The sequence below is a fragment of the Xylaria bambusicola genome (genome assembly GCF_022495145.1).
Source record: "Xylaria bambusicola strain CBS 139988 unplaced genomic scaffold F5B22scaffold_84, whole genome shotgun sequence".
Lineage (NCBI taxonomy): Eukaryota > Fungi > Ascomycota > Sordariomycetes > Xylariales > Xylariaceae > Xylaria > Xylaria bambusicola.
In genome coordinates, this window is record NW_025953637.1 from 39,255 (window position 1) to 65,621 (window position 26,367).

General features: G+C 47.0%; 6 protein-coding genes across 6 annotated transcripts; 1 reads left to right on the plus strand and 5 right to left on the minus strand.

The window, feature by feature from the left end:
- Positions 1-378: 378 nt before the first annotated feature.
- On the minus strand, positions 379-2,330 carry F5B22DRAFT_629809 (AAA domain-containing protein). Its single transcript, XM_047976499.1, has 3 exons — positions 1,608-2,330; positions 1,237-1,382; positions 379-1,051 (listed from the first exon to the last, which is right to left on the minus strand). Exons 1-3 carry the CDS (start codon positions 1,788-1,790, stop codon positions 808-810), a joined length of 573 nt encoding a protein of 190 aa, XP_047825182.1. The 5' UTR covers positions 1,791-2,330; the 3' UTR covers positions 379-807.
- Positions 2,331-2,774: 444 nt separating this feature from the next.
- F5B22DRAFT_556677 (P-loop containing nucleoside triphosphate hydrolase protein) lies at positions 2,775-8,181 on the minus strand. The gene is made up of 7 exons (XM_047973002.1): positions 7,938-8,181; positions 7,738-7,870; positions 7,479-7,668; positions 3,594-7,425; positions 3,461-3,534; positions 3,194-3,408; positions 2,775-3,141 (listed from the first exon to the last, which is right to left on the minus strand). Exons 1-7 carry the CDS (start codon positions 8,070-8,072, stop codon positions 2,996-2,998), a joined length of 4,725 nt encoding a protein of 1,574 aa, XP_047825183.1. The 5' UTR covers positions 8,073-8,181; the 3' UTR covers positions 2,775-2,995.
- A 2,532-nt stretch (positions 8,182-10,713) lies between these two features.
- F5B22DRAFT_629815 (D-3-phosphoglycerate dehydrogenase 1) lies at positions 10,714-13,613 on the minus strand. Its single transcript, XM_047976500.1, has 8 exons — positions 12,764-13,613; positions 12,407-12,714; positions 11,866-12,345; positions 11,695-11,804; positions 11,571-11,613; positions 11,462-11,520; positions 11,328-11,409; positions 10,714-11,271 (listed from the first exon to the last, which is right to left on the minus strand). Exons 1-8 carry the CDS (start codon positions 13,054-13,056, stop codon positions 11,243-11,245), a joined length of 1,404 nt encoding a protein of 467 aa, XP_047825184.1. The 5' UTR covers positions 13,057-13,613; the 3' UTR covers positions 10,714-11,242.
- A 697-nt stretch (positions 13,614-14,310) lies between these two features.
- F5B22DRAFT_640256 (NAP-domain-containing protein) lies at positions 14,311-15,787 on the minus strand (the record flags this gene model as incomplete). Its single annotated transcript, XM_047977827.1, has 5 exons — positions 14,311-14,361; positions 14,433-14,758; positions 14,814-15,521; positions 15,586-15,665; positions 15,744-15,787. 5 exons carry the CDS (start codon positions 15,785-15,787, stop codon positions 14,311-14,313), a joined length of 1,209 nt encoding a protein of 402 aa, XP_047825185.1.
- A 1,731-nt stretch (positions 15,788-17,518) lies between these two features.
- On the plus strand, positions 17,519-23,364 carry F5B22DRAFT_629856 (uncharacterized protein). Its single transcript, XM_047976501.1, has 15 exons — positions 17,519-18,361; positions 18,417-18,980; positions 19,043-19,393; positions 19,444-19,578; positions 19,637-19,703; positions 19,755-20,818; positions 20,872-21,025; positions 21,082-21,497; positions 21,553-21,687; positions 21,744-21,976; positions 22,033-22,156; positions 22,209-22,254; positions 22,305-22,455; positions 22,512-22,660; positions 22,803-23,364. Exons 1-15 carry the CDS (start codon positions 18,242-18,244, stop codon positions 23,084-23,086), a joined length of 3,993 nt encoding a protein of 1,330 aa, XP_047825186.1. The 5' UTR covers positions 17,519-18,241; the 3' UTR covers positions 23,087-23,364.
- F5B22DRAFT_629860 (WD40-repeat-containing domain protein) lies at positions 23,365-26,340 on the minus strand. Its single transcript, XM_047976502.1, has 10 exons — positions 25,928-26,340; positions 25,830-25,856; positions 25,633-25,774; positions 25,138-25,520; positions 24,978-25,079; positions 24,841-24,859; positions 24,626-24,711; positions 24,461-24,558; positions 24,149-24,350; positions 23,365-23,982 (listed from the first exon to the last, which is right to left on the minus strand). The coding sequence occupies exons 1-10, from the start codon at positions 26,249-26,251 to the stop codon at positions 23,557-23,559; spliced, it is 1,809 nt and encodes a 602-aa protein (XP_047825187.1). The 5' UTR covers positions 26,252-26,340; the 3' UTR covers positions 23,365-23,556.
- Positions 26,341-26,367: the final 27 nt, after the last annotated feature.

The window sequence follows — 26,367 nt, forward strand, 5'->3', positions numbered from 1 at the left end:
TAAGTCCTCGTTAGTTTGTGTGTCTGTCTGGATGGATACTTTTCAAGCCTGCCTGGTAATTATCGTTGAGATGAATAATCTTACTGCATATAATCGGATTCAAAGCGACTTTATATATATTCATCTATATCTATAATCTATGCGCAGTTCGCTCTTAGCATATATACATGACGCCGTCATCCACATCGTACCGTCTAATCTACTCCGCTTGCGCCCAAGGCGTTGTAGAATTTGTAAGCTTTGAACGTCCGCAGGCCAGTGACACATCCGGTGTGCTGCGCTTGTGCTGCGAATTCGGGTCTGCCGACCATAGTACGCGCTTCGCTTGGCAGACCCTGAATTCGAATTCCCCAGAGGCTTGATTCTTTGCATTAGTTAGGTAGTTTCGTTACCTATTACCTAGGTAGCTATTTGTCTGTAGGTAAGCTTACCTAGTTGTTCTCTCGGCCCTGGATGCTTGCATAGGCGCTATCTAGACTTGGGGTCCGTTGTTGTGGGTAGTGCAGGTTTTCCTTTAGCTCAGCTTCTCGGCGTGGATAATCAATCAGCCTAGGCAGATGGTCTCCCAGGACCTCACAACCTTACACTTTCGCATACACATCTAATGATTGAGATGTAACGTAGTAAAGTAGATCAAGATATTGTGAATGATGAGTCGTTTGAATCTCTTTTTAACCAACAGCAACGTATGATTGGACGTATTCAATTCAACTCAGCTCGAGATACCACATGTCAACCTAAATATTCAGATCACTTTTTTTTATCCGTTACGCTAGGAAGTTAATAATATACCACCTAATCGTATATTCAACTGGTCCCGTCCTCTTCATCATTATCATCATTGTCATCGTCGCCGCCGTCGGGCGGATTGTCTTTCTTCCACTGCTTGATCCACGCCTCAATGCGATCCACATTGCTGTCCATTTCGTCTGTTGTATTGCTCATGAGCTCGACGACGATGTTCTCGTCGTACGAGTCGCGTGCCTCTTGTAGTAGCACATCCATGATTTCAGAGTCCAGGTTCTCTTGTAATTTCTTCTCGGGGTATTTCCTTCATGTGCGCAGTCTGGTTAGCCTTTACCTTGGTAGGTGAAAATATGCCAGCCGTGGTGATATATCATGCCTAAACCAGATGAGGCTTGGAATGGTGGATCGATTGAAAGTGCAAACTTCCATGTTTTTCATGGCGAGAATAAACTCTAATAGATGAAAGGGAAATGGGCAGGGGATCTTTACCTTGACTTCAACCGGTCGTACAGCGTGCTCGTGTCTACTCTTAGCACGACAACAAGATCAACCCATCGTTCTGGAAACAGATCGCAAGCATGCCAATCGATAATGCAACCACCTTCTGCGACTTCGTCTTCGAGGGCATCGAGGAGCTACATAGCCATGCCATCATCAGTTAGCTTCATATTGCATGAAAGGCCGGTCTTGATATGGCTCCCCTTTCCCTAATCCATCATCATCTAGATATCGTGTCCGCTGCGCCAAACTCTTCTTACTAAAAAACGACACTCCATTTTTTCAGACTCATGATGAGGCATACAAGGCCAGAGGGGAGACTTTAAATGAAAGAAATGAAAGATAATAAGTGAATTCATTACCTTATCCTCATCCACAATCCAGCTCTGGTACTCCTCATCCCAGCCTTCGTGGCATCCCTTGTCCTTAACGATCTGGTTGACAGAAACGTGGCGGAGACTCGTGCGCTCGGCGAGCGTCTCGCAGTGCGTTGTCTTGCCCACTCCGGGCGTGCCCGTCACGACGATGTTGGGGTTTGCGCGCATCCTTCGATCTCTGCTGTTTCCCTCTCCGGTCCTTATGCTTGCCTTCAGTAGTGATGCCACCCCTGCCTTCTGTGCAGATATTAGAAACGCGCTCTTCCCCTTGAGTGGCTCGATGTTGCGGCTCAAAAAAGTTTTATTGGTGACAGCAGCAGGCTCTTTTGGTATGCTCTCGCACCTCCTTGCTAGAGCTGTCGCTTCTGATTTGTTGTTTGGTGTAAACCTGTGCGATTTGGCCGATAAAAGAAACAACCAATTCTGTACTATGTAAAGCTGAACGAATGGCGCTGGTCGAGCTGCTCCCTTCACATAGGTTTATAGACAATTTCCCTTGAAGAATGCAAGCCAATGATGATGAGGCTCGTGAAACTTTCTAAGTTCAAGCAGCAGTCCTTGAATCCAAGTATCCTGAACATTACCATTCAAGTCTTGCAGCTTCAATGCCCGACAGATGCAAGTGCATACCTAGAGTAGAACCTTGCACCCACTAAAGATTTAGGTGCTGTTCGCGCCGTGATGCATGCACTATGACCTGAAAGAACCACTAAATACAGTGCCCGGTAGAAAATTTTATGCGTCTGGTATGGTAGCGCACTTTCTCATGTGCTAGTCACGTGCGAGTTATTCATTTCGTTAGGGGTCATAGCATGACCATCCGCCGCCAACGGGCTCACGGCGAAACACTTTTGTGAAGAGACTTCAATCAGATCATCAGTCCTGTATGTGTGTGTGTGTGGAGTGAGGAGGGCGCCTGTGCCCCTAGTCATTGAATATTCTTGTCATGTACAAGCCCGCTACATGTAGATACTACAAAGTATTGATCGTCTTTTGATACAACTCTGTTCTTCCCGCTTGATGAGCCTCCAAACATAACAGCCATAAAAACATAAGCAGCATTCTAACGCCCCATCCATGGATTGTGTGAGAGCTTTCTAGTTCAATCATGTCTCGATATCCATTAATCAGTTGTACACGCAAGCAGCCGCTTGCCTGTTTAGACGGCCGGAGCGTCAACACCAACCCGCCTGCTCCTGGCGAGCCCTCAGCCAGGAAAGCCTACCCGTTCTTGGCTCGTTATTGGTACCCGTAATTTCCCCGCCAAGCCGCGATATCTATCATATATTACCTTTAAGTCATGCACGTCGAGATCACAGAATTCGTATCGGTTGGTAGTTGTAGCCCGGAAGTCTGGGCGTTAAAGTGCGGCTCTACGCACCGTCACCTTCGACTTCCGCAACTTCGGCGAGGTCCCCCTCCTCACCCTCGAAACCTTCGGCCTCTAGCTTCTCCTGCTGAGCAATGGCCTGGGCAGATACTATCTCCGCTAGCCGTTTCAACCTCGGGGTTTGTAGCCCTGCATATCTAAGTTAGTCGCTATTTGGCTCCGTAGTAGTTTGTCAACTCACATGAAGGTGTATAGGTTTCCAAAGCAGTGATAGCACGTGGCTCAGCAATTTCGTATGGACCACTATCGTCCATGTCTACGGCCTGCAGGAGAAGAACATCACTCTTCTCAGTAACTCTCGACGCCACAGCTTTCATTATCTCCCCATTGATAGGCTGCTCATAGTCGGCGACAAGGTACTGGTTCAAAAGCTTTTGTATTTGGTTGGGGGATAGCCTGAGAATCTTGTTAGCATCATAATCAAGTCACTCCATTCACGCTAACTTACATCCAGCAAATGTCTTGGATAATCTCGATGTCGTTTAACGTCGCCTTCTTAAGCTGCAGAAGCTTCGTTGCTTGCTGAAAAAAAGTTAGCAAATAAAGCAATATGTCGCTAGCATAACGTGTAATCAACATACCATCAAGTGTTCAAGCTTCAGAGTACCCTCTGGCATATCGTGACTCTTGCACCACTCCTCAATGCGAGTAATATTATAGTTAATCTGGAGTCCACGCTTCCAGGACAGGAAATTTCGTCGCATAAGCAGGTCATTAAAGGCTGTGACTCCAACCAAGTTCAAAAGCTCCGTCACTGTCTGGGTAATGATCGAGTCTTCCAGGTAGTACGCCTTCATAGCTCGGAAAGCATTATTCAAGAGGCTAAGAAGGTTGTCCATACTATAGGCAGGAGCTGAGTTGGACTGCAGCAGCTTGCCGAGGAATCTATTACTTTCGTTCGTAACGAAGCCGGGCAGTGACTGAGACTCGATGATGGCTGGAATGATCATCTTGTGGAGCTTTTTCTTGAGAATCTTCATCCAGGTGTGGTATATGTTGAACTCGAGACTTTCCAAATCGTGCTTCACGATTTCCAGCAGCCGGTCATACTCATAGTTATCCGTCTTCTGCGCTTCGTACCAGTCTTCGGCAAGGAAGACGAAAGAAAGCATTTCGTGGACATTTGACAACCAGAAAGCGCCAGGGTTGATGGCATCCTCGCCATCATGTTGCATAACCTCCTGCTGAATCGATTGCATTACGTTGGCCAAGAACCTCTCAGACTCCTTAACAAAGCCGTTATTCCACATTTCGGACGTCACGAGGTTAATCAGGTACGCCGGGAAGAGGACTTCCTTGTCAGATGGTGGTGGGTTAGTGCTGGGCGAGGGAATCTTGAGGTTCTTGATGAGACCCATAGTAACCTCCTCGTTGAGACCTTCCTCGTCAGCCAAAAGCGTTTCTAGCTCCATCTCAATCGTGTCTACCCCCGGCACAAAACCGGCGCCAGGGCGACTGTTAGTGACAGCCATAGACACGGGTCGAGGGTTGTAAGCAGCACTGAATCGATCCATCATGCTGGGCTCCGCACCAGCACTCCTTCGCTTAGGCTTCTTGGAGGACACGAGGTTGATCAGGCCGTTTGGAAGCGAAGGCGCTCCATTGCCATTGATGAGCTCGCCATTGATCGGGCCAGAGCGTCTGGCGAGCTCCAATTCCTCGGCCATCTGGGTGAGCTGCTCTCTGAGAGTTGTCTTCTCGTTCAGGTGATGCGCTGTTTCCGCGCGGATACGTTCCAGTTCGTCGTTGGCAGTACGTAAGGACTCTTTGAGTTCCCTCTCTTCCTCCTGCATCCTCTTTATACTCGTCGTAGAATCGTCGAAGTTTTGTTGCAACTTCTTCATTTCCTCTTCCATCGCCTGCAACTTCGCGACGGCAATTCCAGCCTGATTGGCCTCTGCTTGTAATTCCTTCGTGCGAGTCTCGAGAGCATTGTGCCTGCTCTTCCATGACTTGATCTGGCTTTCGTAATTTTCTACTTGGCTGACGAGGGTCTTGTTTTGCGATTTCATCGTACCCAATGATTGAGTAAGTTCGACCACCTTGTTTTCTAGCTTGTATGAGATCTGTTTTAGATCGCGAGCCTCCTCTCGCATCTTCTTGTAATCCTTTCTCGCTTGTTTTGCTCGCCACAAGCTTTGGACCAAGACAACCTTTTTGCGATAACTCCTGAAAGCACGAAGTTGTCGTCTCGCTCGCCACACGCGCTGAATGAGAATGACAGCATTGCCCACACGTGTCTCCATGATCTGCTTTCTCCGCAGGTAACCCTTGGCAGCTGCTTGAGCAAGAATAACGTTGTTGCGAATGCGCAAAAATGATTTTCGCTCTTTCTGCCCTCTCCAGACTCTTTGGATTGTAGTGGCTGCCTTGACTGTGCGAAGCTCTTGTGCCTTGACTCTTGTGGCGTAGGCACGCGCGAGCGTTTGTAAGGCGACGATGGACTCGCGTGCCTCCAGGTACTTGCGTCGATAGTATTTGGCCCTGAGATTCTTTTGAATCATTATGGCGGCCTCGCTCATACGGCTCTGTCGTAAATTCTCCAGGTGCGCGAGCATACCAGCACGGAAAAAGATCTTTGTCAGACCTAGCTGGTAATTATCGCTGCCTGTGCCCGTGAGGGTGCCTAGAGCCTGCGATAAAATTTCCGTTACCAATTGCCGAATCTCAGTCTGCCATCTGGAAGATGGGATCAGCAGATAGTATCTCAGAGCAAATTCCTCATACGTCCAGCGACCTGGGTATCCGGCACAACTAATGCGGATAGTTTCAAGAACACCACATGCTCGAAGCTGGCTAAGAACCATGGGTCCCTCAAATTTCCAAGACTCTTTTGCTTCATTGGGCTTGATACAACGGATGTAGTGGACGTTCGTATTGCCAATAGTAGTCATAAGTTCGATGAGCGATGAGCGGAAGATGCCACCGAGAGTCGGCTTGCGATTAACAGCTACTCCGATCTTCCTCCCAGCTGCGGGCCTGGCAACAGCCGAACTTGAAGATGCAACATCCTTCTCACGTACCGCTGAGGCCGCTGTCAATACCTGGCTGAGGAATTTGTTTGTTGATGCACGTAATACTGCCATATGCTCATCAGGGACTGTATCCCTGTTCTTTTCAATGAAGCCCTCTGACTCATAAGTCACGTCAATGGCATAGTGGCATACCGTAAATGCTGACTTGCCAAAACGGGGCTTTGTGTAGAACTTGTTCTTGTCGCCGGAAAAATTATGATGCAGCTTGGTAACAAATTGTTCATCTGTGCCCATTGGTAGTCTCGATTCTTCATCGAGTAATGACAGAATTCCAAGCTTCCCTTCAATGAGATCAATACAAGGCTGATTGTCGGAGAATTCAATGAACGTCCAATCAATTTGCTCTCGAACATATTCTTCCTGTTCGAGCCTGAAGACGTGTGAGTTGAACTGCTGTTGCAGCTTTTCATTGGCATAATTGATACAGAACTGCTCAAATGAATTCTTGGCGAAATGCTCGAAACCATAGATATCTAGAACACCAATGAATGAACTAACACGACTTAGGACTTCGTCGGCCGCGAGACTCCTGTTGATGATCTCAACTAGCCAGTCGAACAAACTCGAATAAATGTATTTGGCGACGGAGTCACGAACAACAAGAGCCTGTTGCTGCGTGAGATTGGAGATAATCTTCTCGCCACGAGTAACAAGTTGTTTCTTCACGATCCACTTCGCAAAGTCAGTAGCGTCGATCCCTAAAATTGCGCAAGCCCGTTGCAGAGACGGTTCGGTAGGAGCTAGAACACTGTCGTTTCGCGAGGCACCAATCTTAACGTTGCCAAGGTGCAAAAGACCTGCAAGGAGATTGAAGATACCAGCCTGCTGGGCCTCGTCGACTCCTATTGTTTTTAAGGAGCTCTTCGTGGCCAAAAACTCGGCCTTATCGTCAACTCCATCAATCACAGGTGCATTGCCTTGGTTGAGATAGTCAAACTGCTCAGCAGGCAAGAGTCCCCATTCCTGTCGCTCCTTATCTGTAGCTCCGGCTAACAACTGGTAAAAGATGTGGTAGTTCCTTTCCTTTAGGGGTTGAAATACCAATCGTGACCTTTCTAAAAGGTACGTCCGAATGCGAGCGCCAATAATATTCGTTTTGTCGTCGAACATGATCTCAATATACTTTCCAAATCGCGAGGAGTTGTCGTTACGGGTGGTCTTAGCATTACCAAAGGCTTCCATAATGGGATTGGTCGCCAGGATTTGTTCCTCCGTTTCGCTCATCGCCTCCGCGCCCTTCTTAGACCGGCCACCTGGGTTGTCCGGAGATTCTCTTGTTGCAAAGTAACGCATGATATACTTGGCACTGACTGTCTTTCCAGCACCAGACTCTCCAGAAACAACAACAGTCTGATTCCGGCCATCCTTTATCATTTTTCTGTATCGTGTGTAAGTCACGCTTGCCTTTTAGATGCAAGGGTGTAGACCTACATGAAAGCTTCTTCTGCGATGGCAAACAAATGGGGTGCTTGCGTTTCACGTTGTTTACCAGCATATACTTGAACCATGCCCGGAACATAGAGCGAGTCGACACGGGCAAAAGGATTTGTAGCTATTAGCACTATACCACTGTATGTATATATCTCTTTCTGGGCGTATCGAAGCCGAATCGCTTGGAGAACTATATAATGACTAGATTAGCACCAGTGTTTATAAGCAGGGCGGAACGCAGGTTTGATAGGGAGCATACCAGCGGGCTCATTAAGATAGGACAGATTCGTGAGGTCATCACTGGCCTCAAGCATGGAAGGGTTCATCAGGGGCGGTAAGGATGGGTCGTTGCCATTTTGCAGAGCGTCTGCGGACACCACGACTTCTTTAGTCTAGAGAGGCGGTGATCAGTCAGGGTTATTCTTCAAGAGACCGTTCGGCTGAGCGGAATTGGCGTACCTCCTCATTTTGAAGCTTGAAAGTTAACTTGACCTTGTCGCCGTCGATAGACTTGTCGACAACCTCGGATGCCACCCAGCCCTCGGTGGCATCAGGCTGCCAAGCTCTTGTACCAACATCGTAGCTATGCGACATGGGAGGCTGTTCAGAAGTTATAGAACAGATTAAGATTGAAGATTAGCGCGGCGCGTCGCGAGGAATCAGAAGTCGGAGAGGGAGTTAGGCGGAAGCCAGAGTCGAAGGCATCCGGGTAGATATGGTATAGGATAGGAGGTTATCGAGATCCACGAGGTATCTACTGAAAGGAGCGGCGTGCCACGGCCACAAGGATGGATCGTCTCAGGGTTGGTACACTATGTGACGCGAGACGACGGAGGGTATCTGAGCAAGTCGAGAGTCTGTTCTCGAAGACACGGGAGATCAAGAAAACAAACAACGGCTTGAGAACGAGGATGGCTGGTGTGTATTCGTGACAGGTTAGTGTAGAGCTCGAAGGACTGACTCCATTCACTCATTACCAGCCTTTGGGAAAGAAAGATGATATGGGGGATAAAGGGAGAGCGCGTAGCCTGTTTGAGGCTAGCACTAGCACTGAGAAACAGGGGTTCGAAAAAAAGTGATCAGGGCCTTATGCCAGTGTGTGTATTAGATCAGTTGTACAACACATCTACTTAATTAAGTACCTATTTGTTTAGGTAACCCCAGGCATGGAGAACGAGCTAGCACTAGTAAGCGTATAATAGCTATAGCAGTACCTATAAGCTACTTAAGTAGAAAGCCCTCGGGATATCGGAGGGTTTACTTGAGTAATGAAGTAGTGTAATAGCCATACAGTATGGCCACTTGACTCTGACAGAGACAAGTACACTACCTATATCATAATATGTTGATTTTCATGCTTCCCTAGGTACCTACCTTATTCGCATCAAATAAAAATGCACTCCTTGTGTACCAACTCTGCCTTGTGTACTTGATTTCCGATTTCCTGATGGTCCCTGCCTCTCGACACTCCTACTGGAAACAGCATTTTGCACGCATCGGTACGCTAAAGAAGTGCCAACCAATCCTGCATCTATCTCGCCCACCACCTGTGCATGCCGCTCTGAGGTGCTGTAGGCAGTACTACACTGCGTGGGCTGGTACCTGCTTGCATGGTACAGTGGTAATGGGGTAGGTAGGTAGGGACGACAGGAAGTAAGTACCACTCAATGTCCAATGCATTTGTGCTTCTCACCGCTTCATATTAGGTACATAATTCCTTCCGATGAGGATATCCATGCCTAGGTAGGTACTCTTCAACTTCTCTGCAATTAATTTGTTTCGTCATCGATATGCCCCAAAAAGCTGCCAGGCCAGTGGTGGTGGTTAATCCTTTTCTCCGCGGCTGAGCTCGTGCGCAACTCACCTCACCGATACAACCCTTTTTTTTTTTTTTTTTTTTTTTTTTTTTTTTTTTTTTTTTTTTTCTCCCTCCTCCCTTCGTCTCGACATGGGATTGGGTCTTATCATCCTGCGCATACCAGGAGATGACAGATTACTTAAGACTCGCATTGCTACTCTATTTCGGTTCCCCTTTCTTTATTTACCTAGCGCATTCATTTCTGATTACCTATACTTTTTTATTGCATGTTCATGGTATTTTCCCCACCTGTATCTACCTACTCTACAATACCTGGTATCATCGAATAGGTGCCTAAGTATGTAGACCAGGTAGGTATAATTCATATGATCAGATTTGCGGTTTTAAGATTAGTACCCCATGTATAGCTGTATCAGCTGGAGACAGCGTCCTCAGAATATAAAGGCATGTTGGTAGGATACATCTGGGCATTGGCTATCCCTTTAACTGCCACGAACGCTCCAATACCTGCCAAGACTTTAAATATCCAATTAAAACCATTAGAATTTCTTGCACTTGTATCTTACTTAGACATAGCTTTAGGTACAAGGCGCTACATAGTATTTGACGTCATGTCAGGGGAAACCTAGGTATTCGCAATGTTGATCTACTAGTAGGGGTAACAAGAGACATAGCACGTGATTAAAACTGGGTAGGTAAAGTATTGGAGCGTTCGTGGCAGTTAAAGGGATACTACCGCCCGGAGATGATGCAGTTATGCATTTGATGGTGTGGCCAACTACCAACCTAATGCTTCCATTTCTATTATGGCATATGGTGCGACACCTATCTTCTACGCATTTTCTTAGCATTAACATTTAAGCTAGATTCTGCTTCGTATAGAGGATACGTAATTCATACGAATAGCACAGACATGACACATGTGCAGGTATGCTGCTATGTATCTAGTGTGTCGTCAGCTTGGGTCTTGAAGCAGCCCATTTTGAAACTGTGAAGACCATCGCATATACTTAACAGTGGTAAGGTTTCCTTCGCAAGGCGATAATGTAAAAGGGGTAAAGAAAAAGAAGAATGTGGCGGGCGACATTTATATGTTAGTTTTTTCTTTCTTCAGGATACCTACCCGACACAGGAAAGGGCCGGCCACGGATTCAATGGTACGACCATATTCTGCAGGGGTTCCCAAACAGCTTGGACGAGGTTGGAGACCTGTGTAGGGACCGCATCTTGGCGGCCTTTCCCGCCGTTGCAAGCGCAAACCGACCGGATCCAACCAGCCCTGTCCACTGGGGTAATTTTAAGGTGTTGATTTGCTCGAACTCGTCGATCAATTGTTTTTCTTGGATTTGCCTCGTGATGAGTGGCTAGGCTCATCTTCCGGTATGTGCCGGTGCTTCTTTTTTTTTTTTTTTTTTTTTTTTTTTTTCCTCTCGTTCTTTTGTTTCTCTGCCTCTCGCTTTGCTCATCAAAGCATCCGACCAAAGGCGTCTATCTCACTACTACGCTCGGTATTATTTATTGGTGTCGTCGTTACTGAAAATAGATATTGTAGGTGCACTGGTGCACTGAGCCCCCTTTTGTACTAAGTAGATGGTCACAACCTTAGAAATTATACCAATTTACCTACGTTTATGCGATTACCAATGGGAGCTTCCTTATACTTCTTGAACATTGTGGAAGAGAATGAGAAAAAAAAAACTATGAACATCCTATGTGTAGTTTTCTTCCTTTCGTCTAGTATTTCGCCCCTTAGTTTTGATTTTCCAGTATCATGTTGAACCATGTCTACCTCGTAACCATGCAAGTCAATGCTTCTTTTGTTACCGTTTTTTGCAACCCTTTTTTTTTTTTTAGTTGCTCCTATGCCATATAAGTTGAATTACTGAATACTGCAAATAAACCGCTTGTCAAACTCCGCCCGTTGTCCATCATGATTCATCCCGGCTTAGTACAATACACGTGTCAAAATACGAGCTGCAACGAATAGGTTAGCCTCAACGATCTACTAAGGCTGGAATAGGGGTACATACAGCTCAGAGCCTCGAGGTTTTCAAGAATATCTCGAAGATCACTGGTCTGAACGTTGCTCACGTCGGCCATCATGTATGCGCACTGTAAGGACATTAGTATCTGTGTGCCAAATGATTTGCAAGGAGAGTCCTACATCGCCTCTGCTGTCGCTAATCTGCTTATCAACGTTGTGTTCGCCGAGGATCTCGTTTACTATCACATTGGTAAGCGGCTGATAGAGTAACGCGGGTTTTACGTCTTACCTCTACGGAGTACACCTGGGACATTCTGGTGAATGAAAATTACCTGCAAACTAGTTAGCTTGTTCTTGTGTTCGTCATGAAAAACTATGGAAAGGCAGGGAAGAGAAACAGGCGAGTAACTGACTCTAGCGTAGTCTGATTCTTCAGATGTCATAGAACGAAGGTTGACCTCTGGCATATTGACGCTACCTATCGTGACGCCCTGGTTGATGTAACGGACAAGTGCGTCACCCACTGTTTTGGGATCACAGTTAGTCTAGCACAGAGAGGCCGGAATATGGCAAGGAAAGAGTACCTTCGATGCCAATTGCTCGTTGGGCTTCCTCGGTGCTGCCACCAATGTGGGGCGTAAGAATAATGTTGTTTACGCTCCGAAGGTCTTCGTCCCAGCCGTTCAAACTATTGTTGAAGTAGTCACCATTGGCACGAGGTTCTGTTGGGAAAACATCAAGAGCGGCGCCCGCAATCTTGCCGCTTCGCATGGCGTTGATCAGAGCCGGTATGTCCACCACCGTCCCGCGGCTCGCATTGATCAGGTAAGACCCGTCCTTCATCTCAGCTAGTTGAGCAGCGGAAATCATATTCTTAGTTTCGGGGAGCTCAGGCACGTGTAGAGTGACAAAATCGGATTGGTTGAGGAGGCTAGAAAGAGTCGGCACCTGTCGGGCGGTACCCAGCGCCATTAAGCTCACGACATCGTAGTAGATGACGTTCATACCCATAGCCTCAGCCAAAACTGACAACTGAGATCCAATATGTCCATATCCCACAATGCCTAACCGGTTATGGAAAGTCAGCATCGGCAATCAGGGTGCAGAGGGAAAGAAACAACGGACCTAGTGTCTTGCCCCTGATTTCCCAGCACTTGTTGCTCACTTTATTCCAAGCACCCCGGTGCATTTCGTTGGAACGGTCACCAAGCTGACGCGCAAGTGTGATGATTTCAGCAATAACCAGCTCAGCCACACTACGTGAGTTGGCAAAGGGTGAGTTGAAGACAGCAATGCCATGACGAGCTGCATATTCAAGGTTGACTTGGTTGGTTCCGATACAGAAACATCCAATAACAAGTAGGTTTTTGGCCTCCTTCAAGACCTTCTCGTTCAACTTGGTTTTGGATCGGATACCAATGACATGCACATCTCTGTATTGCGTTAGTTGCCTGTCACAGATAAACAGTCCAGGACAATGACCTTATCTTCTCGATTAGCTGGTCTTCGGGCAACGAGGTTTTTAAAGCTTCGACTTGATAGCCCTGGGCAGTCAAAATGTCTTTTCCACTCTGGTTGACATTTTCCAGTAAAAGGATCTTGATGTCTTGAGTGTTGAAGGGTTTGAGTTGTTTCGGTACTCCTCGCCGACCAAGTGCCCCGCCAAAGCTGGAAAGCGGGGACTGGAGCACCGCTGTGGGCGAAGTAGACACGCTCAGATGCCTCTGCGAGTCACCACCTACGTGGGCATTCGAGATATTCCGTGCTTGCGCCATGGTTAAAACGTGGAGGGCCAACGGCAGGAAAGGTAGGAAGGCTAGTCTAAGCCTTGGAAGATACCCTTCTTGACTATCTGGGCTGTGTAAGTCTGAATGAACTAAGGGGTTGGTGGAACTGTTGTGTCAGGGAAAGCCGGAAAATATAGTTTTTTTTCCTTGCTGGTTTCTCTCAGGGTCTCACAGTCTAGAGTGGTAGTGCTCGCCCAGCTGGGTACCTACTTTGCTTTGAGAGGTATCTTTCTCGCTCAGGTTCGCCTGCTGCCTCTAGACTTCTGCTTTGTCATCAGCTCTGATTCGCTACAACGGCCCCATCCTATATGACGACTTGAGAGGTGAGTAACACCCACGGGCCCACGGGTCGACATCGGAGCCTCATTTTGCGGCTGGCAAAACCGCTAATGGAAATAGTTGTGGGTACTTGTAGCAATCAACCTCGAATTGACTCCAGTATTCTATCCAGCAACTAGTGTGTACGCCGAAAATCGCCAACAAAATTGTTCTGTCGCCATGTCTGGTAATACTGGTAGTACTACCTACCCCCTTACCCTACAAATGCCTACCAGAATCGCTAAATTACCTTATATTCTCTGGGCACTCTCTAAACATAGTCTAGTGGCCGTTTGCACTTGAAAAGTCTGACTCATTCACTGTATACAACATCGTTATTTTCACGTATTCGTTGCTTCTACCTGACACAGTGTCTGTTCTATCACGGCAGTTAAATAGACAGGAGGTTGAGCTAACATTAACCACGGACAAAGCTGAATTAGTTTTCAAGCCCGGGCGCAGTGTAGACATACATATATGCAAAGTCATCCGGTTTTTGTTGAGGCGCTCTGTTGGACGGAGATAGGCCAGCATCTCAGTTGTGCTCTGTAAGTTCGACCTCAAGAATCTGTGTGGCCCATCCCTATGTCTCTTTGGACAACGTGCTGCCACTTTCTCCGGCCAACCCAGCTACCCCCGGCATTATAACCATTGCTAGGGTAAAACTCGATAGAAAACTACCATCAATACAGGACGAGATTTTGGAAAACAGCCTGAACCCTGATGGAATACCAGTCTATTTTTGGAAAAGGCGTCGCAGACCAACATGGCCCCTGCGGCATGCAGTTTAACCGATCATGGGCGCCATCGAGGGGCTTGCAAGAGCGACAAACCTAGAGAGGATAAGACAATAGATAGGACTTTCCCATCCTGTAATTAATTCGTCTGGACAGCAATGAGGAAGCCTCATAGATAAGGGTTCCTCTAGCTCTGTTTGCATTCTTGAGCTTCTTGCTTCGGCTTCGCACCATCATCCTATAGATAAGTGGTTAGTTGGTAAATGAAAAAAAAAAAAAAAAAGGCAGAAGGGATCAGATCAGACATACATCGTCATCCGACTCCTCCTCGTCATCATCGCGGTCGTCGCTGAGGTCATCATCATCCTCATCGTCCTCGTCGTCTACGAAGCCGTCGTCCTCCATCTCATCAAGCTCCTCAAATGCTAAAGCCTCACCCGTGAACCAATCGACGGCACGTGGAATTAGCTTCTCCTTAATATCCTCACCAAGCTGGTAATCAAGCTCTAGGCGCTCTTCAATGTCACTAGAGGCATCATCTTCCTCGTCGTCTGTTGGAGGCTTAGGAGGAGAAAAGAAGTTGAAAAACGACTCGGTCGGTACAGTCTTCTTAACAATTCGAGTTTGCTTTGTGTCTAATAGGGGAATTAGTCAGAAATTCCTGCAATTTGTGGAAACAGGCTTGCTTACTCTTATTCCTTTGCTTTTTGCTTTCAACACGGACTGTAAGATCTTGACCTTCCTTCCAATCAATCTTGTGGCCTTCGGCATGATCATAAATGAAATCACCACCATATCCGCTCTCGTTCTGGTAAAAGTACGTTTTTGTGATGAATTTGTTGGTGAAGTAGTCGTTAGGTGCAAAGTCGAAGATGAGGCGGAAGCCAGGCTTGTCGAGATATTCCATTCGGATATCTGTCAGAGAGCGGAGAGCACCCTCGTCGCGTTCAGTGATCATCTCGGCAAGAGAAATCTGGTTCTTCATAGCAGATAGCCAAAACTCGGGAATGCCAGAAACGTTAGTGGTTTCTTCTGATTTATCCTCAGTCTTGCTATCGGCATCCTTCTGATCCTCGTCCTCCTCTCCAGCCTCGACCTCTTTATCAGTAGGCTCAGCTTTGCCATTGACAATCTGAGCGCGCTTCTCGTAGAGTGGTGTGAATTTGGCGAAGTACTTCTTCTCAAGCTGAAGTACCTCTTCTTGAAATTCAGCCTCAAGTTTTGAGTGGTCTTTTTGGATGCCTTTGAGGCCGGCAACACGTCGGCGGACAGTCGCAGGAAGCGACTCGATATAGCCAGAAGACCGACCCACAAGAGAACCAAGGCGGCCTTGAATCATCTGTACCAGTCTGGGGTTCTGGGCGAAAATGGAAGCGGCTGCAGCACGGTCCAAGTCCTCTGGGCAAAAAGAGATTAGTCGAGGCAAAACATAAGACAAGAGGGAGATAATTAGACAACTCACCCTCCTTGATGCTGGCGACGGCTGGTTGTTGGGCGTGGGAGGAAATGGGTGCATTGGTGGCAGGCGTGTTCTGCGGGGTACTGTATGTCAAAATCCAGCGTCAGTTTGTCTCATCTGCACCACAACGCGCACGCACGATAATCGGATTGTGTACGTACGGAGCGGCAACCTCTGGCCTGCGGTTCTTGATGGGCTCAGCCATGGTGAAGGCACTTGATTACGAGCGTGTCGAGACGATGGTTTGGAATAATGTTGGGAGAAAGAGGGTAGAGAAAAAAAGTGGCGGAGAAAAAAGGCAGGGATAGAGGGTTCTGATAGTGGGAGGCGGTAGGAAGTGCGGGCGGGTCTGGCAAGTTCTGGCAAGTCTGGCTAGGCCTGCGATGTGCACACAGCAGCTAGCACTACGGTAGGCCTGGAGGCACTAAAGTGGTAGGGTCAAGTACCACTCAGCTAGGTCTTGGTACTACAGGTAGGTAGTGAGGATAAGGCCAAATCTCCCGCCGCTAGCTGGCAACAGAGATAGCTGGAAAAGAGAGAGAACCAGGGAGAGTCGACGGCTGAAGAGAAGAGAGGACAAGGAGGAGAAGAGTAGGGGGAGACAGACGTGGAAGAAAACAGGAGGATGGGACATGAATGTTTAAGTTAGCTACCTACTACTACTACCCCTCTACATTATCTACATGTGTAAGTAAGTACCTGCCTACCTACCTACCTACGAAGTATGTATTTCCCAACAACCAAGTGCACACACATTCACGTTAGGTGGGATTCAATGGACAAGGGACAGCGGGCAGTGCTACGATTAGGTACCGGACATCTGGCTCAAGTCTCAACCTTTAACTGATGCCAGCCGCAGGGTAAATCAAGACCATCCATTCAATCATCTCCATGAATATATAGTTCCTACACTCAGAGTGCCTACCTACTATACTTCAAGCCAAAGAGAACTCTCAGGGGGTAGAGTACGTGGATTATACGTGGAATGCACATATATGTGTACCTAGGTAGATAACACGGGCGCATTCTATTCTGATACCTAGTGCCTTGTACCCAGCAGTTCGTTGGGTACGTGGTAGTGGGTAGGTTTGGTGAAGCGTTGAGGTGGGGAGAAAGCGAGACCCTTAGTGGCAGTCTGCAGGCCAATTCACAGCCATCGACGATGATCGAAGAGACATGTGTGATAGCTGAACAGCTCCTTGGATAGCTGTGGTATTGGAGTATGTAAGTAGGTACATACCTAGGTAAAGATGTTCTTGTCTCGTCGCTACCTGCCTGTATCCGTACGTTGATGGCCGTTGGACCAGTGTAGCCCCATAAAGTATGCGCTTCTCTTGCGTTTGAGAAGAAACCCAAGCGCTTGCTAGCAATAACTTAGGAGAAAGGAAGGATTCATCGCCTTGGAGCTTGATAAAATGCCATCTTTACCGCCTCCTACATCTTGCGCCGATTTTAGGCACCTATCTACGTTGTATGAAGCCTTGTGGTTGTGGTCGGCCAACTCTCATTGAATGGCACCTTAGTACGTTGGACCAAATGCCAACTCGCACCTGGGCACCTATGTAACGCAAGACGAGGCAACGAACAGCGGGCAGCGAACCGGGGATCTACCGGGGGAAGGAATCAGACAGAATGAACTGTGAATTGTTCTCAGAGCCACCGCCATTCATGTCCCTACACGCATACAAATCATATGCACCCATTCCCAGTTTCGCATTTCCACCGAGGGACAAGATGATGGACAAAATCGCACGTCATAGGCTGCCTCTGCGGTCTGGCCCTACCCAATTCTGCATGCCACCTGTCTCCGCCTTTCGAAAATGATAGGTCAGATCGAAAGGGATCCTAGTTTTTGGTCGTGTTCATTTACTCGTAATCCTGCAATGTGCATTGTGGTTTCGACATCTAAGCAAAAAACGGTCAAGATCTAGAGCAAGCCAAGCCTAACTGTCAAGGCTTCCCGTCGTCTTTCTAGAATGGGCAATGCGAAGAATTTACCCCACCAAAAGACTGCCCCACGTATATATGTAGGTACCTAGGTAATTGAAGTACAGGTATGTACATAAAGTACAAGCGCCTTCATGCTTGACCTTGTTGGAATCTTACCTAACCATGAGTGATGAGGTATTGTTATTGGATTCTTATCGATAGATACATGGTTCTTATCGCCTTGCATTATCAGAATATTGGATAAGCATGTATAACATCAAGCCTGTCTATTGAATTCAGAGGTAGGCGAGAGGTAGGTAGTGTTCTTAGAAAGCAATGCTTATTCTGTATTACTTAGGTATATCCAGGTACGTCGGGTAACGATTGTTCTAACTATCCAGAGCATTGCGCATTCCAGTCTCAAGTTATTTTGCACAGGCATTGAGCTATGAGATCAGACCCGATGCCTTAGGCCTTACCAAAAAGGTAAAGTAAAGTGGCAGCTGTGGTAGGTACTCATTTCGGCTAGCGTCACGTCTTGCACAGCTCCAATGTTCTATCGTGACGATATCAACAGACCCCTCGGAAACTCCAGGGCTCATATCTAGTAACGACCTCAGAAGACCATCCGCAAGTCCAAGAGCGAGGTGTCTCGGTATTGGTCCTAAACACCGCTGGCCCCCGAACGTTGGCTAAGGGTTGGCGCAGCGGTGAAGAGTCTTCTTCAGCCATGGACGACGACGAAGTTAGTGTCTCCGGGAGGCGTCCCGAGGTCGCTCCTCTATATAGGCTCGGCTCCAACCACAGCAATGCTAGTGTTTTTGAGGATGTAGAAATGGCTCAGGATGAGGTGTGCAGCGCTTTTGCAATATTATTGATGTCGGTCTTCTAATTCTCTTCTTTAGTTGTTCTCTGGACCTGTCGCCGAAAGCTTGCCGACGAGCACCTCTGCATTTTCCCACCGTCGCCAGCGCGCCGATTCAACTGCCAGCTTCACCTACTATAACGAGGAAGAGAACGAGCCCGATGCCGAGCAGGAATATGTTGAAAACGGAGCTATTCCCTTCGACATCGATGAGATCCCTTTTGACTTAGGTCCGGAGGCAGACGAACCTTCGGATAGTGAAATCGAAATTGAGAGCAACCAAGGCTATGCTATGCATAGAAGATCGTCGACCTTATCGAGGTCTTCTGTTCATGCGCGACTTCTTCGAACTGATAGCGCTAGGACCGACTCGAGCAACCGTGGTCATGGCCGTGTCACTCAGAAACTGCATATTGTTAGCGAAGACCTTACAATTGTGGTAGCAGGCTTTCGGACTAGCAGTACTGGGTACTTTGCCTATCTATGCCTTTGTTTGATCACCTTCGGCCTTGCATACTTGCTTCTGCGCTGGCTGCCTAGATGGCAAGTCAAGTTGATTGGGGAGCCTTGTCCACTTCGTGACTGTCAGTGGGTTGTCCTCGAAGTCAGTATCCTACATCCCTTGAACGGCATATCTACTATGAGTTCTAACCTGAACCTGTACAGAACCAGTGGGGTGAGATGGTAACCTTAACTGTCAAGCGTCAGCCATACGACAGACCCCTTTCTACTGTATTTGGAGCTCCAGAGAAATTGTACGCACAGTTGCTCGAAGATGATGGTGACCCCATTATGAGCGAACTACAAACTCTCGACTACCGCTATGTTCGCTTCTTTTTTCACCCATTGAAAGATAAATTTGTTGTATGCAACGGCTGGAAGGATCCAAACTGGACCAGAATTCGGGATCTTCGATCCGGTATCGATGGAGATGAGAAAGACCAACGAGAACATGTTTTTGGTGCCAACATCATAGATATTGAACAAAAGTCGGTCGCTCAGTTGCTTGTAGATGAGGTGCGTTACTAACCCCGAAGATGAGGGTAGAGTCTAACATGGCAAATCAGGTCTTTCATCCCTTTTACGTTTTTCAAATTGCAAGTCTCATTCTCTGGTCGCTGGATCAGTACTACTACTACGCTATTTGCATATTCGTCATGTCTGCAGGAAGCATCATTACAACGCTCGTGGAGACACGTGCCGTAAGTACTTCACATCTATGCTGTCTCACTGTACCACCTCGGTTTCTGATAGAATTAGACTATGCGGCGTTTGCGCGAAATATCTAGGTTTGAGTGCGATGTGCGTGTTCTTCGCAATGGCTTCTGTAGGTTAATCTGCCGTTCTTGCTATCCAGTTTTCTAACATGACAATATAGGGGCAAACGTTTCCTCGAGCGACTTAGTCCCTGGTGACGTATATGAGATTAGCGACCCTAGTCTCACGCAGTTCCCCAGTGACAGTCTCCTGTTAAGCGGGGATTGCATAGTAAATGAGAGTATGCTCACGGGGGAGTCTGTCCCGGTCTCCAAGATTCCGGCCACCAACGAGACGCTTCAAATTATGAACCTTAGTGCTGCAACGATATCACCTGAAGCGGCCCGCCATTTTCTCTTTTGTGGGACAAAGATAATACGTGCAAGGCGACCACATGACAACAGAGACGACGAAGCAGTTGCACTCGCCATGGTTGTACGAACAGGGTTCAATACGACTAAAGGCTCTCTAGTACGATCTATGTTATTCCCAAAGCCATCAGGCTTCAAATTTTATCGAGACTCATTTCGATACATATCAGTTATGGCATGTATAGCACTGTTAGGTTTCATCGTCTCTCTCATCAATTTTATCCGTCTCGGGCTAGCCTGGCATTTGATCATTGTCAGAGCATTGGATTTGATAACTATTGTAGTTCCACCAGCCTTGCCAGCTACTTTAACCATAGGAACAAACTTTGCTCTCAGTCGCCTGAAGAAAAAGCAGATCTTTTGTATCAGTCCACAAAGGGTCAATGTAGGGGGCAAGCTCGATGTTATGTGCTTCGACAAGACAGGTACTCTCACAGAAGATGGGCTAGACGTTCTTGGCGTTAGACTGGTATCCCGGTCGACGAAACGATTTGACGACGTCGTCTCTAAAGCCGCCGCATTAGTGCCTTACACGAATCTCGCTTGCAGTCCGGGAGACAAATATGATGTCAGTCGCGCAGCGCTTTTTACTATGGCCACATGCCATTCTCTTCGCTCTGTTGACGGTGAACTTGTCGGTGACCCATTAGACTTGAAAATGTTCGAGTTCACGGGATGGCTCTTTGAAGAAGGCACACAAGGTGGAGGTGACCAAGAAGATGATGAACACGGCGGACTCTCTCCTTCTATCGCACGGCCTCCACCTGCAGCGCTCTATGATACAGATGAGTATGCCAACATCAACGGCATAAACGTAAGTGCGCTTATTATCACATCGATTTATCCTGATATATAACTTTCTTACAGACTCCCCTGGAACTTGGGGTTTTGAGATCATTCGAATTCGTCTCTCATTTACGTCGAGCTAGCGTCATCGTTCGAGGTTTCGGTCAACAACGTGGAGACGTATATGTGAAGGGCGCACCAGAGTGCATGAAGGACATTTGTCGACCCGAAAGCTGTATGCTCTATTATTTCTCCTTTCAAGTATCTCTGACTGAGAGCTGACATGCCTAGTTCCTGATGATTATGACGAACTTTTGTCGTATTATACCCATAAGGGCTATCGTGTTATCGCATGTGCCACAAAACACATGAAGAAGCTGTCCTGGGTGAAAGCCCAGAAAATGACCCGGGAAGACGTTGAGACGGACTTAGAATTCGTCGGATTCATTGTATTTGAAAATAAGCTGAAACCAACCACAGCTGCAGTTCTGAAGGAACTCAACCAATCCAACATCGGCTCCATCATGGTCACAGGAGACAATATCTTGACAGCTATTAGTGTGGCCAGGAACTGCGACCTAGTTGATCGAAATGCCCATTGTTTTGTACCACATTTTGCAGAAGGCAATTCCCGGGACCCAAATGCACGCCTTCAATGGGAGAGCATTGATGATTCTGCATATCAGCTCGACAGCCGGTCTTTACTTGTATGGTTTGGGACCCCGTTGATTGGAAATATCGTTACTAAACTTGTCATAATAGCCACTACCTGTACCGGTTCAGCGCGATGCTTCTCTGCCTTATGATATAACCAATCTCAAGAACTACTCACTCGCAATAAGTGGTGATGTGTTTCGATGGATCATCGACTACGCTCCCAATGACGTTATGCAAAGGGTAAAAGTCTACTCGCAGAGCTCTAGTCTCCATGAAATACACTAACTTGAATTCAGATGCTCGTTCGTGGCAAGATATTCGCGCGCATGTCCCCAGATGAGAAGCACGAACTGGTTGAAAAGCTTCAAAGCATTGGATATTGCTGCGGATTTTGTGGTGACGGAGCCAATGACTGTGGCGCCTTAAAAGCCGCAGACGTTGGCATATCCTTGTCAGAAGCAGAGGCATCGGTAGCTGCCCCCTTCACATCGAGGATATTCGACATTCGATGTGTCCCTGATGTGATCAGGTTTGTTTGGAGCACCTTGAGCAATTCTAATCCAACAAATGCTAACTGCTTTATAGAGAAGGTCGAGCTGCACTTGTTACCAGTTTCAGTTGTTTCAAGTATATGAGCCTCTACTCGGCCATCCAGTTCACATCAGTCAGCTTCCTCTACGCGTCCGCTTCGAATTTAGGTGACTTTCAGGTTAGATTGACAATATCATTTACGTGTTCTCAATTGACTGACCGCTTCTAAGTTTCTTTTCATTGACGTTCTGCTGATATTGCCAATCGCTATCTTCAGTAAGTTGTATCATGTAGCCAACGCCAATCAGTACTGACTGTTCGTAAAGTGGGCTGGTCTGGGCCATACCCGGTTCTTAGCACAAAACGGCCGACAGCGAATTTAGTATCCCGGAAGATCCTCACACCCCTTTTGGGTCAAATGATCATATGCATTTTTATTCAAGCCGCATCATTTCTAATCGTTCGGGAGCAGGAGTGGTAAGTGGTCCTATAGTATAATGGTTGAATTCTGCTAAAAATAATTTCCTCGCAAGGTTTATTCCACCTTATGTGGACCCCGAGAAGTCCAACATCAAGAATTCAGAAAATACGGCGCTGTTCTTAGTATCGTGTTTCGAGTACATCTTCATCGGTGTAGTACTTAATGCAGGCAGACCCTTCCGGCAGCCGATGACAAAGAATTGTGAGTTTTGTACCCCGGGAACTCAGAACATTCCACATTTCTCACTACCTTCGGCCTTTCTTGCCTTTCAAGCGCAGGGTAGATCGTGATTAATCTTGAAGCTGGTATACATAGTTTTTTCATTTAAGCTGACTATCGTTAGACCCCTTTATGACGACCATCCTGCTCGCACTGGCTATAGTCCTATACATGGTGTTCACACCGGCTCGTTGGCTGCGCAAACTTATGCAACTTACGCGTATTAGCTCATCCTTCAAGCTCACCTTGCTGGTTCTGGGCATCGTGTATCTGGTGCTCGCCTGGATATGCGAGAACTACGTCTTCCAGCGTCTGGCTCGTGCCTTTGGCAAAGCGAAGCAATCGATCACGCAAAAAACTAAGCAGAGAAAGGAGTATAAAATCATTAATGAGCGAATGCAAAACTAATTTCCGTCGTTGGCTCTGAAACTATTCGTCAAATGGATGGAAGAGCGCCATGTATAGATTATATTAGGTTTTCCCCGGGTTTTACTCATGGCGCAACTAGATGGAAGCTTTACTTAGATTACCCATTTGCCTTCTGTGAATATGGTCTAGGTACAGGTATGGAAGTTTTCGGGGTCATGATTTAGAGTATTCTAACCTGTTTAACATTTGTACTACTCGTGGTGGCAAAAGGGGCGTGCAAAAGGAATGGCACGTGAAACTGATTCAAACTACCGCCTTGCGTGCTCATAATTTGTATTAATTATGAAACCGTGGATGTACCACAAGTGTTATTGTGCCAATTGTAACGCGCTGAGAATGAGCATGGTATATATGTACAATGTCTTCTAGAGAGTGCTCTTTACACCAATGACGCACCTCTCGTCTATTTTATGAGGCGCCGTATTTTCTGAGAAGGTCAGTTTTACTCCTCACTTTGTCTTAGGTATCTTCCCAACTCCGTTGACGCTCTCGGCAACTCCATTCCTCGACTTTTTCCGTAATTCGAACACCACGGCGCCATTCTTAGCCCCTTTTATATCGGAACTAAATCTCCCGAGACGGTGTTCCTTTCCAACCGCACAGACTACGCTAAAAGTCTCATTGTCGCCCATCTTGCCTCTTGATATGATGGCTATATCGTTGACGACTCCCTTGATCTGATAAGGGTTTGCCTCTGTCATGTTGGCGCTTTTGATATTATTAACATGGCTATCCTCCTCTTCACCATTACTGATCTCCATTGTATCTGTCAATATTTGTGTTTTCAGGTCGTTAGTGATCATGTGTTTACTTGGCTGCCCAAGTATACCAACACTTCCAAGTTTCTTTTCTTTTTCGTCGAATTTCCATACACGCTACAAGAAAAAGGACGTTAGCCTGGATGTTATCTTCTCACTACACTTCGTTGTCATCATGCACCATCAGATGACAACAAAAATATTGGGGTGCTTACTACAGAAGAATTAGTAAATATCGCACTAGGTAGCGTATACCAAAGACAAACGAGAACATATACTTACCAATAAATCCGTCAGTACTGCCAGAAAGGATCAAATCAGAGTACGGTAATGCTCGAAGACTCGTGATGCCTCGGGGTTGAGGTGGAGGCACCACTTTAGAGGAGGGATTCTCTTCTGAACTAGCAACAGATGGAGGTAGAGGATCCTCTAATCCATGTGCTCTTACTACGGTGTCAAGCGGCTTCTTTTTGGACAGTGTCCATCTACAATGGTTAGTACTAGCCCAGGTATGAATTGAAGAAGGCTAGGGGTTATAGAATCGGGCTGATCCATTTCGATTGACGAAATAGATTAGCGAATCAGGATCTCTTACAAAGATATGCAACCGTTATCGGATCCTGTAACAAAATAACTCTCGTCGATATAAGCTACCCGATCAAGACTTCCAGTTGCAGCAAGTGAATTAGGATCCTAAAGTCAGGTACGTTAACCATCAAAATTGCCGTAGTTAGAAGAGATATGAAGATCATAAGCTTACCACCCCGCTGTTGATTTCCTTCTTCTTATCCCCAGTTCCAGAAGTAGCTCGAAATACGAGCTGAGTCTCGTCCGCCACTTTCCAGACTAAGAACATTTTTAGTATATGTGTAGAGAAAATGAGAATAGTTTACGGATTCAAGAAGTTCAAAGCGACTGTTGTAATTTGTAGACATATCTGATCAGGGTAGAGGTCTTTGGGGGGGTGTTGCTTACGGCGAACTGTCCTGTCTCTCTATAATCATACCATATCAGTAGTTGTTCGTCTGGTTTCCAGCTGCGTAGAATTGCATAGGAAGAAGCAGAAAGGGCTACCACAGGCTGGATCAGGATTGAATCTGAGGGTTACTCACTGCTCCTACTGATACTAGCCGCTCTAACGCCAGCGCATCGACATCTAGAGCTGAATCGGCATGGCCGAACAGACTCTCAACAAAGGCGAGGGCATCGCAATTCTGTGGAAAATTAGAAGAAAGCTTCGCGACAAGGAGAAATGCGAAGACCGAGACTCACCCAAACTCTGATAGTACGGTCCTTTGAGCAAGAGTAAAACTGATGGGAGTTCCTGCGAAAGACCACCCCGGTCACGGAGTCTCTGTGGTGCGTAAAGACACGCAACGGCTTGAGAGAAGAATCCCAAACCACGATTCTTTTGTCATCGCCACCTGTCACAACGAATTTCCCGTCGTCGCTGGCAGCAACACACAGTATCTGCCCAACATGGCCTTTAAAATTCTTATCCCCGGCCCTCTTGTGTCTCCCTTTCACCGAAGCAAGCCTCTGGGGCTTTTTCCGCGGCGGTGCTTGTCTTTTTGGCTTCTTTCGAGTAGTTTGCTTATATTGTTCATCCGGTGGTGGTTGTAGACGGTACTTTATCAATTGCGAGTCCTTGGTGACTTTTGACACACACGGTTAGCTATTAGCTGGTTCAGAGGACGGCACCAGAACCTGGCGGGCATGAGAGCATCGACTCAAGAGATAAACCAGACATTCATCAACATCACTCACCCAGGTAGATATAAGGTGAGCAGATAGCGACAGACGTCACTGTGTGCGTATTATCTCGGAACATGGTTGGCTTCGAGTCGAGATCGATATCTAATGCGACATGACGGAAGACTTTTCCTTTACTTTCTGCCACATCATCCTCCTAAAAGCGACAGTATTAGATCATAGTCACAGCGCTCGCGTTTGGGGCTATTTACCAGTCGCGCAGCTATCATATCTTTGTCCTAATCGAAGAATTAGATAAACTCTCAATCAATATTCAATACAACACTAGGCACAGTAGGAGCATCCTCACAATTTCTTCAGCATCCCAGCCTGTAGCTTCAACCTCCTGCCGTACACGTGACAGATATTCCGAGGCTAATCGCAACCTTTTCTGTGCCGCCGTTTCGTCCTTATCGTCATCGTCGGATTCTGAGGCAGATCCCTCGAAATCTTCAGCAGGTTGGGATTCGTCATCGCTTCCCGACGATATCTCTTCGTCGCGTTCGACTGGCTTCTTGGGAGCAGCTTGCGGTTTGGTAGTGGGGCGTGGTCGCGCGGTTCTCCTGCCTGCAGCGCCATCATTCTCTCGTTTGCGTTTCTTTTGCGTCCCAGGAACAGAAAAGAATGAAGACATCCTGCCGAGAGAAACGGACTATCTCCCTTCACAATGACGATGTACTGTGCGCTTCAAATCGTCGTTCTATTTGAGCTCTTCAAAAAAAAGTTCTGGGAAGGTCGGCCGATAAGCGA

Bases quoted from the DNA above. Each gene is read 5' to 3' on its own strand.
- F5B22DRAFT_629809 (XM_047976499.1), bottom strand. From the start codon at position 1,790: ATGCGCGCAAACCCCAACATCGTCGTGACGGGCACGCCCGGAGTGGGC. The intron at 1,383-1,607 runs GTAATGAATTCA...ATGGCTATGTAG, and splicing joins GGATTGTGGATGAGGATAAG to CTCCTCGATGCCCTCGAAGA. The intron at 1,052-1,236 runs GTAAAGATCCCC...GCGCACATGAAG, and splicing joins TACGACCGGTTGAAGTCAAG to GAAATACCCCGAGAAGAAAT.
- F5B22DRAFT_556677 (XM_047973002.1), bottom strand. From the start codon at position 8,072: ATGTCGCATAGCTACGATGTTGGTACAAGAGCTTGGCAGCCTGATGCC. The intron at 7,871-7,937 runs GTACGCCAATTC...CCGCCTCTCTAG, and splicing joins TCAAGCTTCAAAATGAGGAG to ACTAAAGAAGTCGTGGTGTC. The intron at 7,669-7,737 runs GTATGCTCCCTA...GTCATTATATAG, and splicing joins CTATCTTAATGAGCCCGCTG to TTCTCCAAGCGATTCGGCTT.
- F5B22DRAFT_629815 (XM_047976500.1), bottom strand. From the start codon at position 13,056: ATGGCGCAAGCACGGAATATCTCGAATGCCCACGTAGGTGGTGACTCG. The intron at 12,346-12,406 runs GTCCGTTGTTTC...ATAACCGGTTAG, and splicing joins AATCAGGGGCAAGACACTAG to GCATTGTGGGATATGGACAT. The intron at 11,521-11,570 runs GTAAGACGTAAA...CCAATGTGATAG, and splicing joins CCCAGGTGTACTCCGTAGAG to TAAACGAGATCCTCGGCGAA.
- F5B22DRAFT_629856 (XM_047976501.1), top strand. From the start codon at position 18,242: ATGGACGACGACGAAGTTAGTGTCTCCGGGAGGCGTCCCGAGGTCGCT. The intron at 19,704-19,754 runs GTAGGTTAATCT...ATGACAATATAG, and splicing joins TGTTCTTCGCAATGGCTTCT to GGGCAAACGTTTCCTCGAGC. The intron at 22,255-22,304 runs GTAAGTTGTATC...CTGTTCGTAAAG, and splicing joins ATTGCCAATCGCTATCTTCA to TGGGCTGGTCTGGGCCATAC.
- F5B22DRAFT_629860 (XM_047976502.1), bottom strand. From the start codon at position 26,251: ATGTCTTCATTCTTTTCTGTTCCTGGGACGCAAAAGAAACGCAAACGA. The intron at 24,559-24,625 runs GTAAGCTTATGA...ACCTGACTTTAG, and splicing joins AGGAAATCAACAGCGGGGTG to GATCCTAATTCACTTGCTGC. The intron at 23,983-24,148 runs GGTAAGTATATG...TTTTTCTTGTAG, and splicing joins GCAGTACTGACGGATTTATT to CGTGTATGGAAATTCGACGA.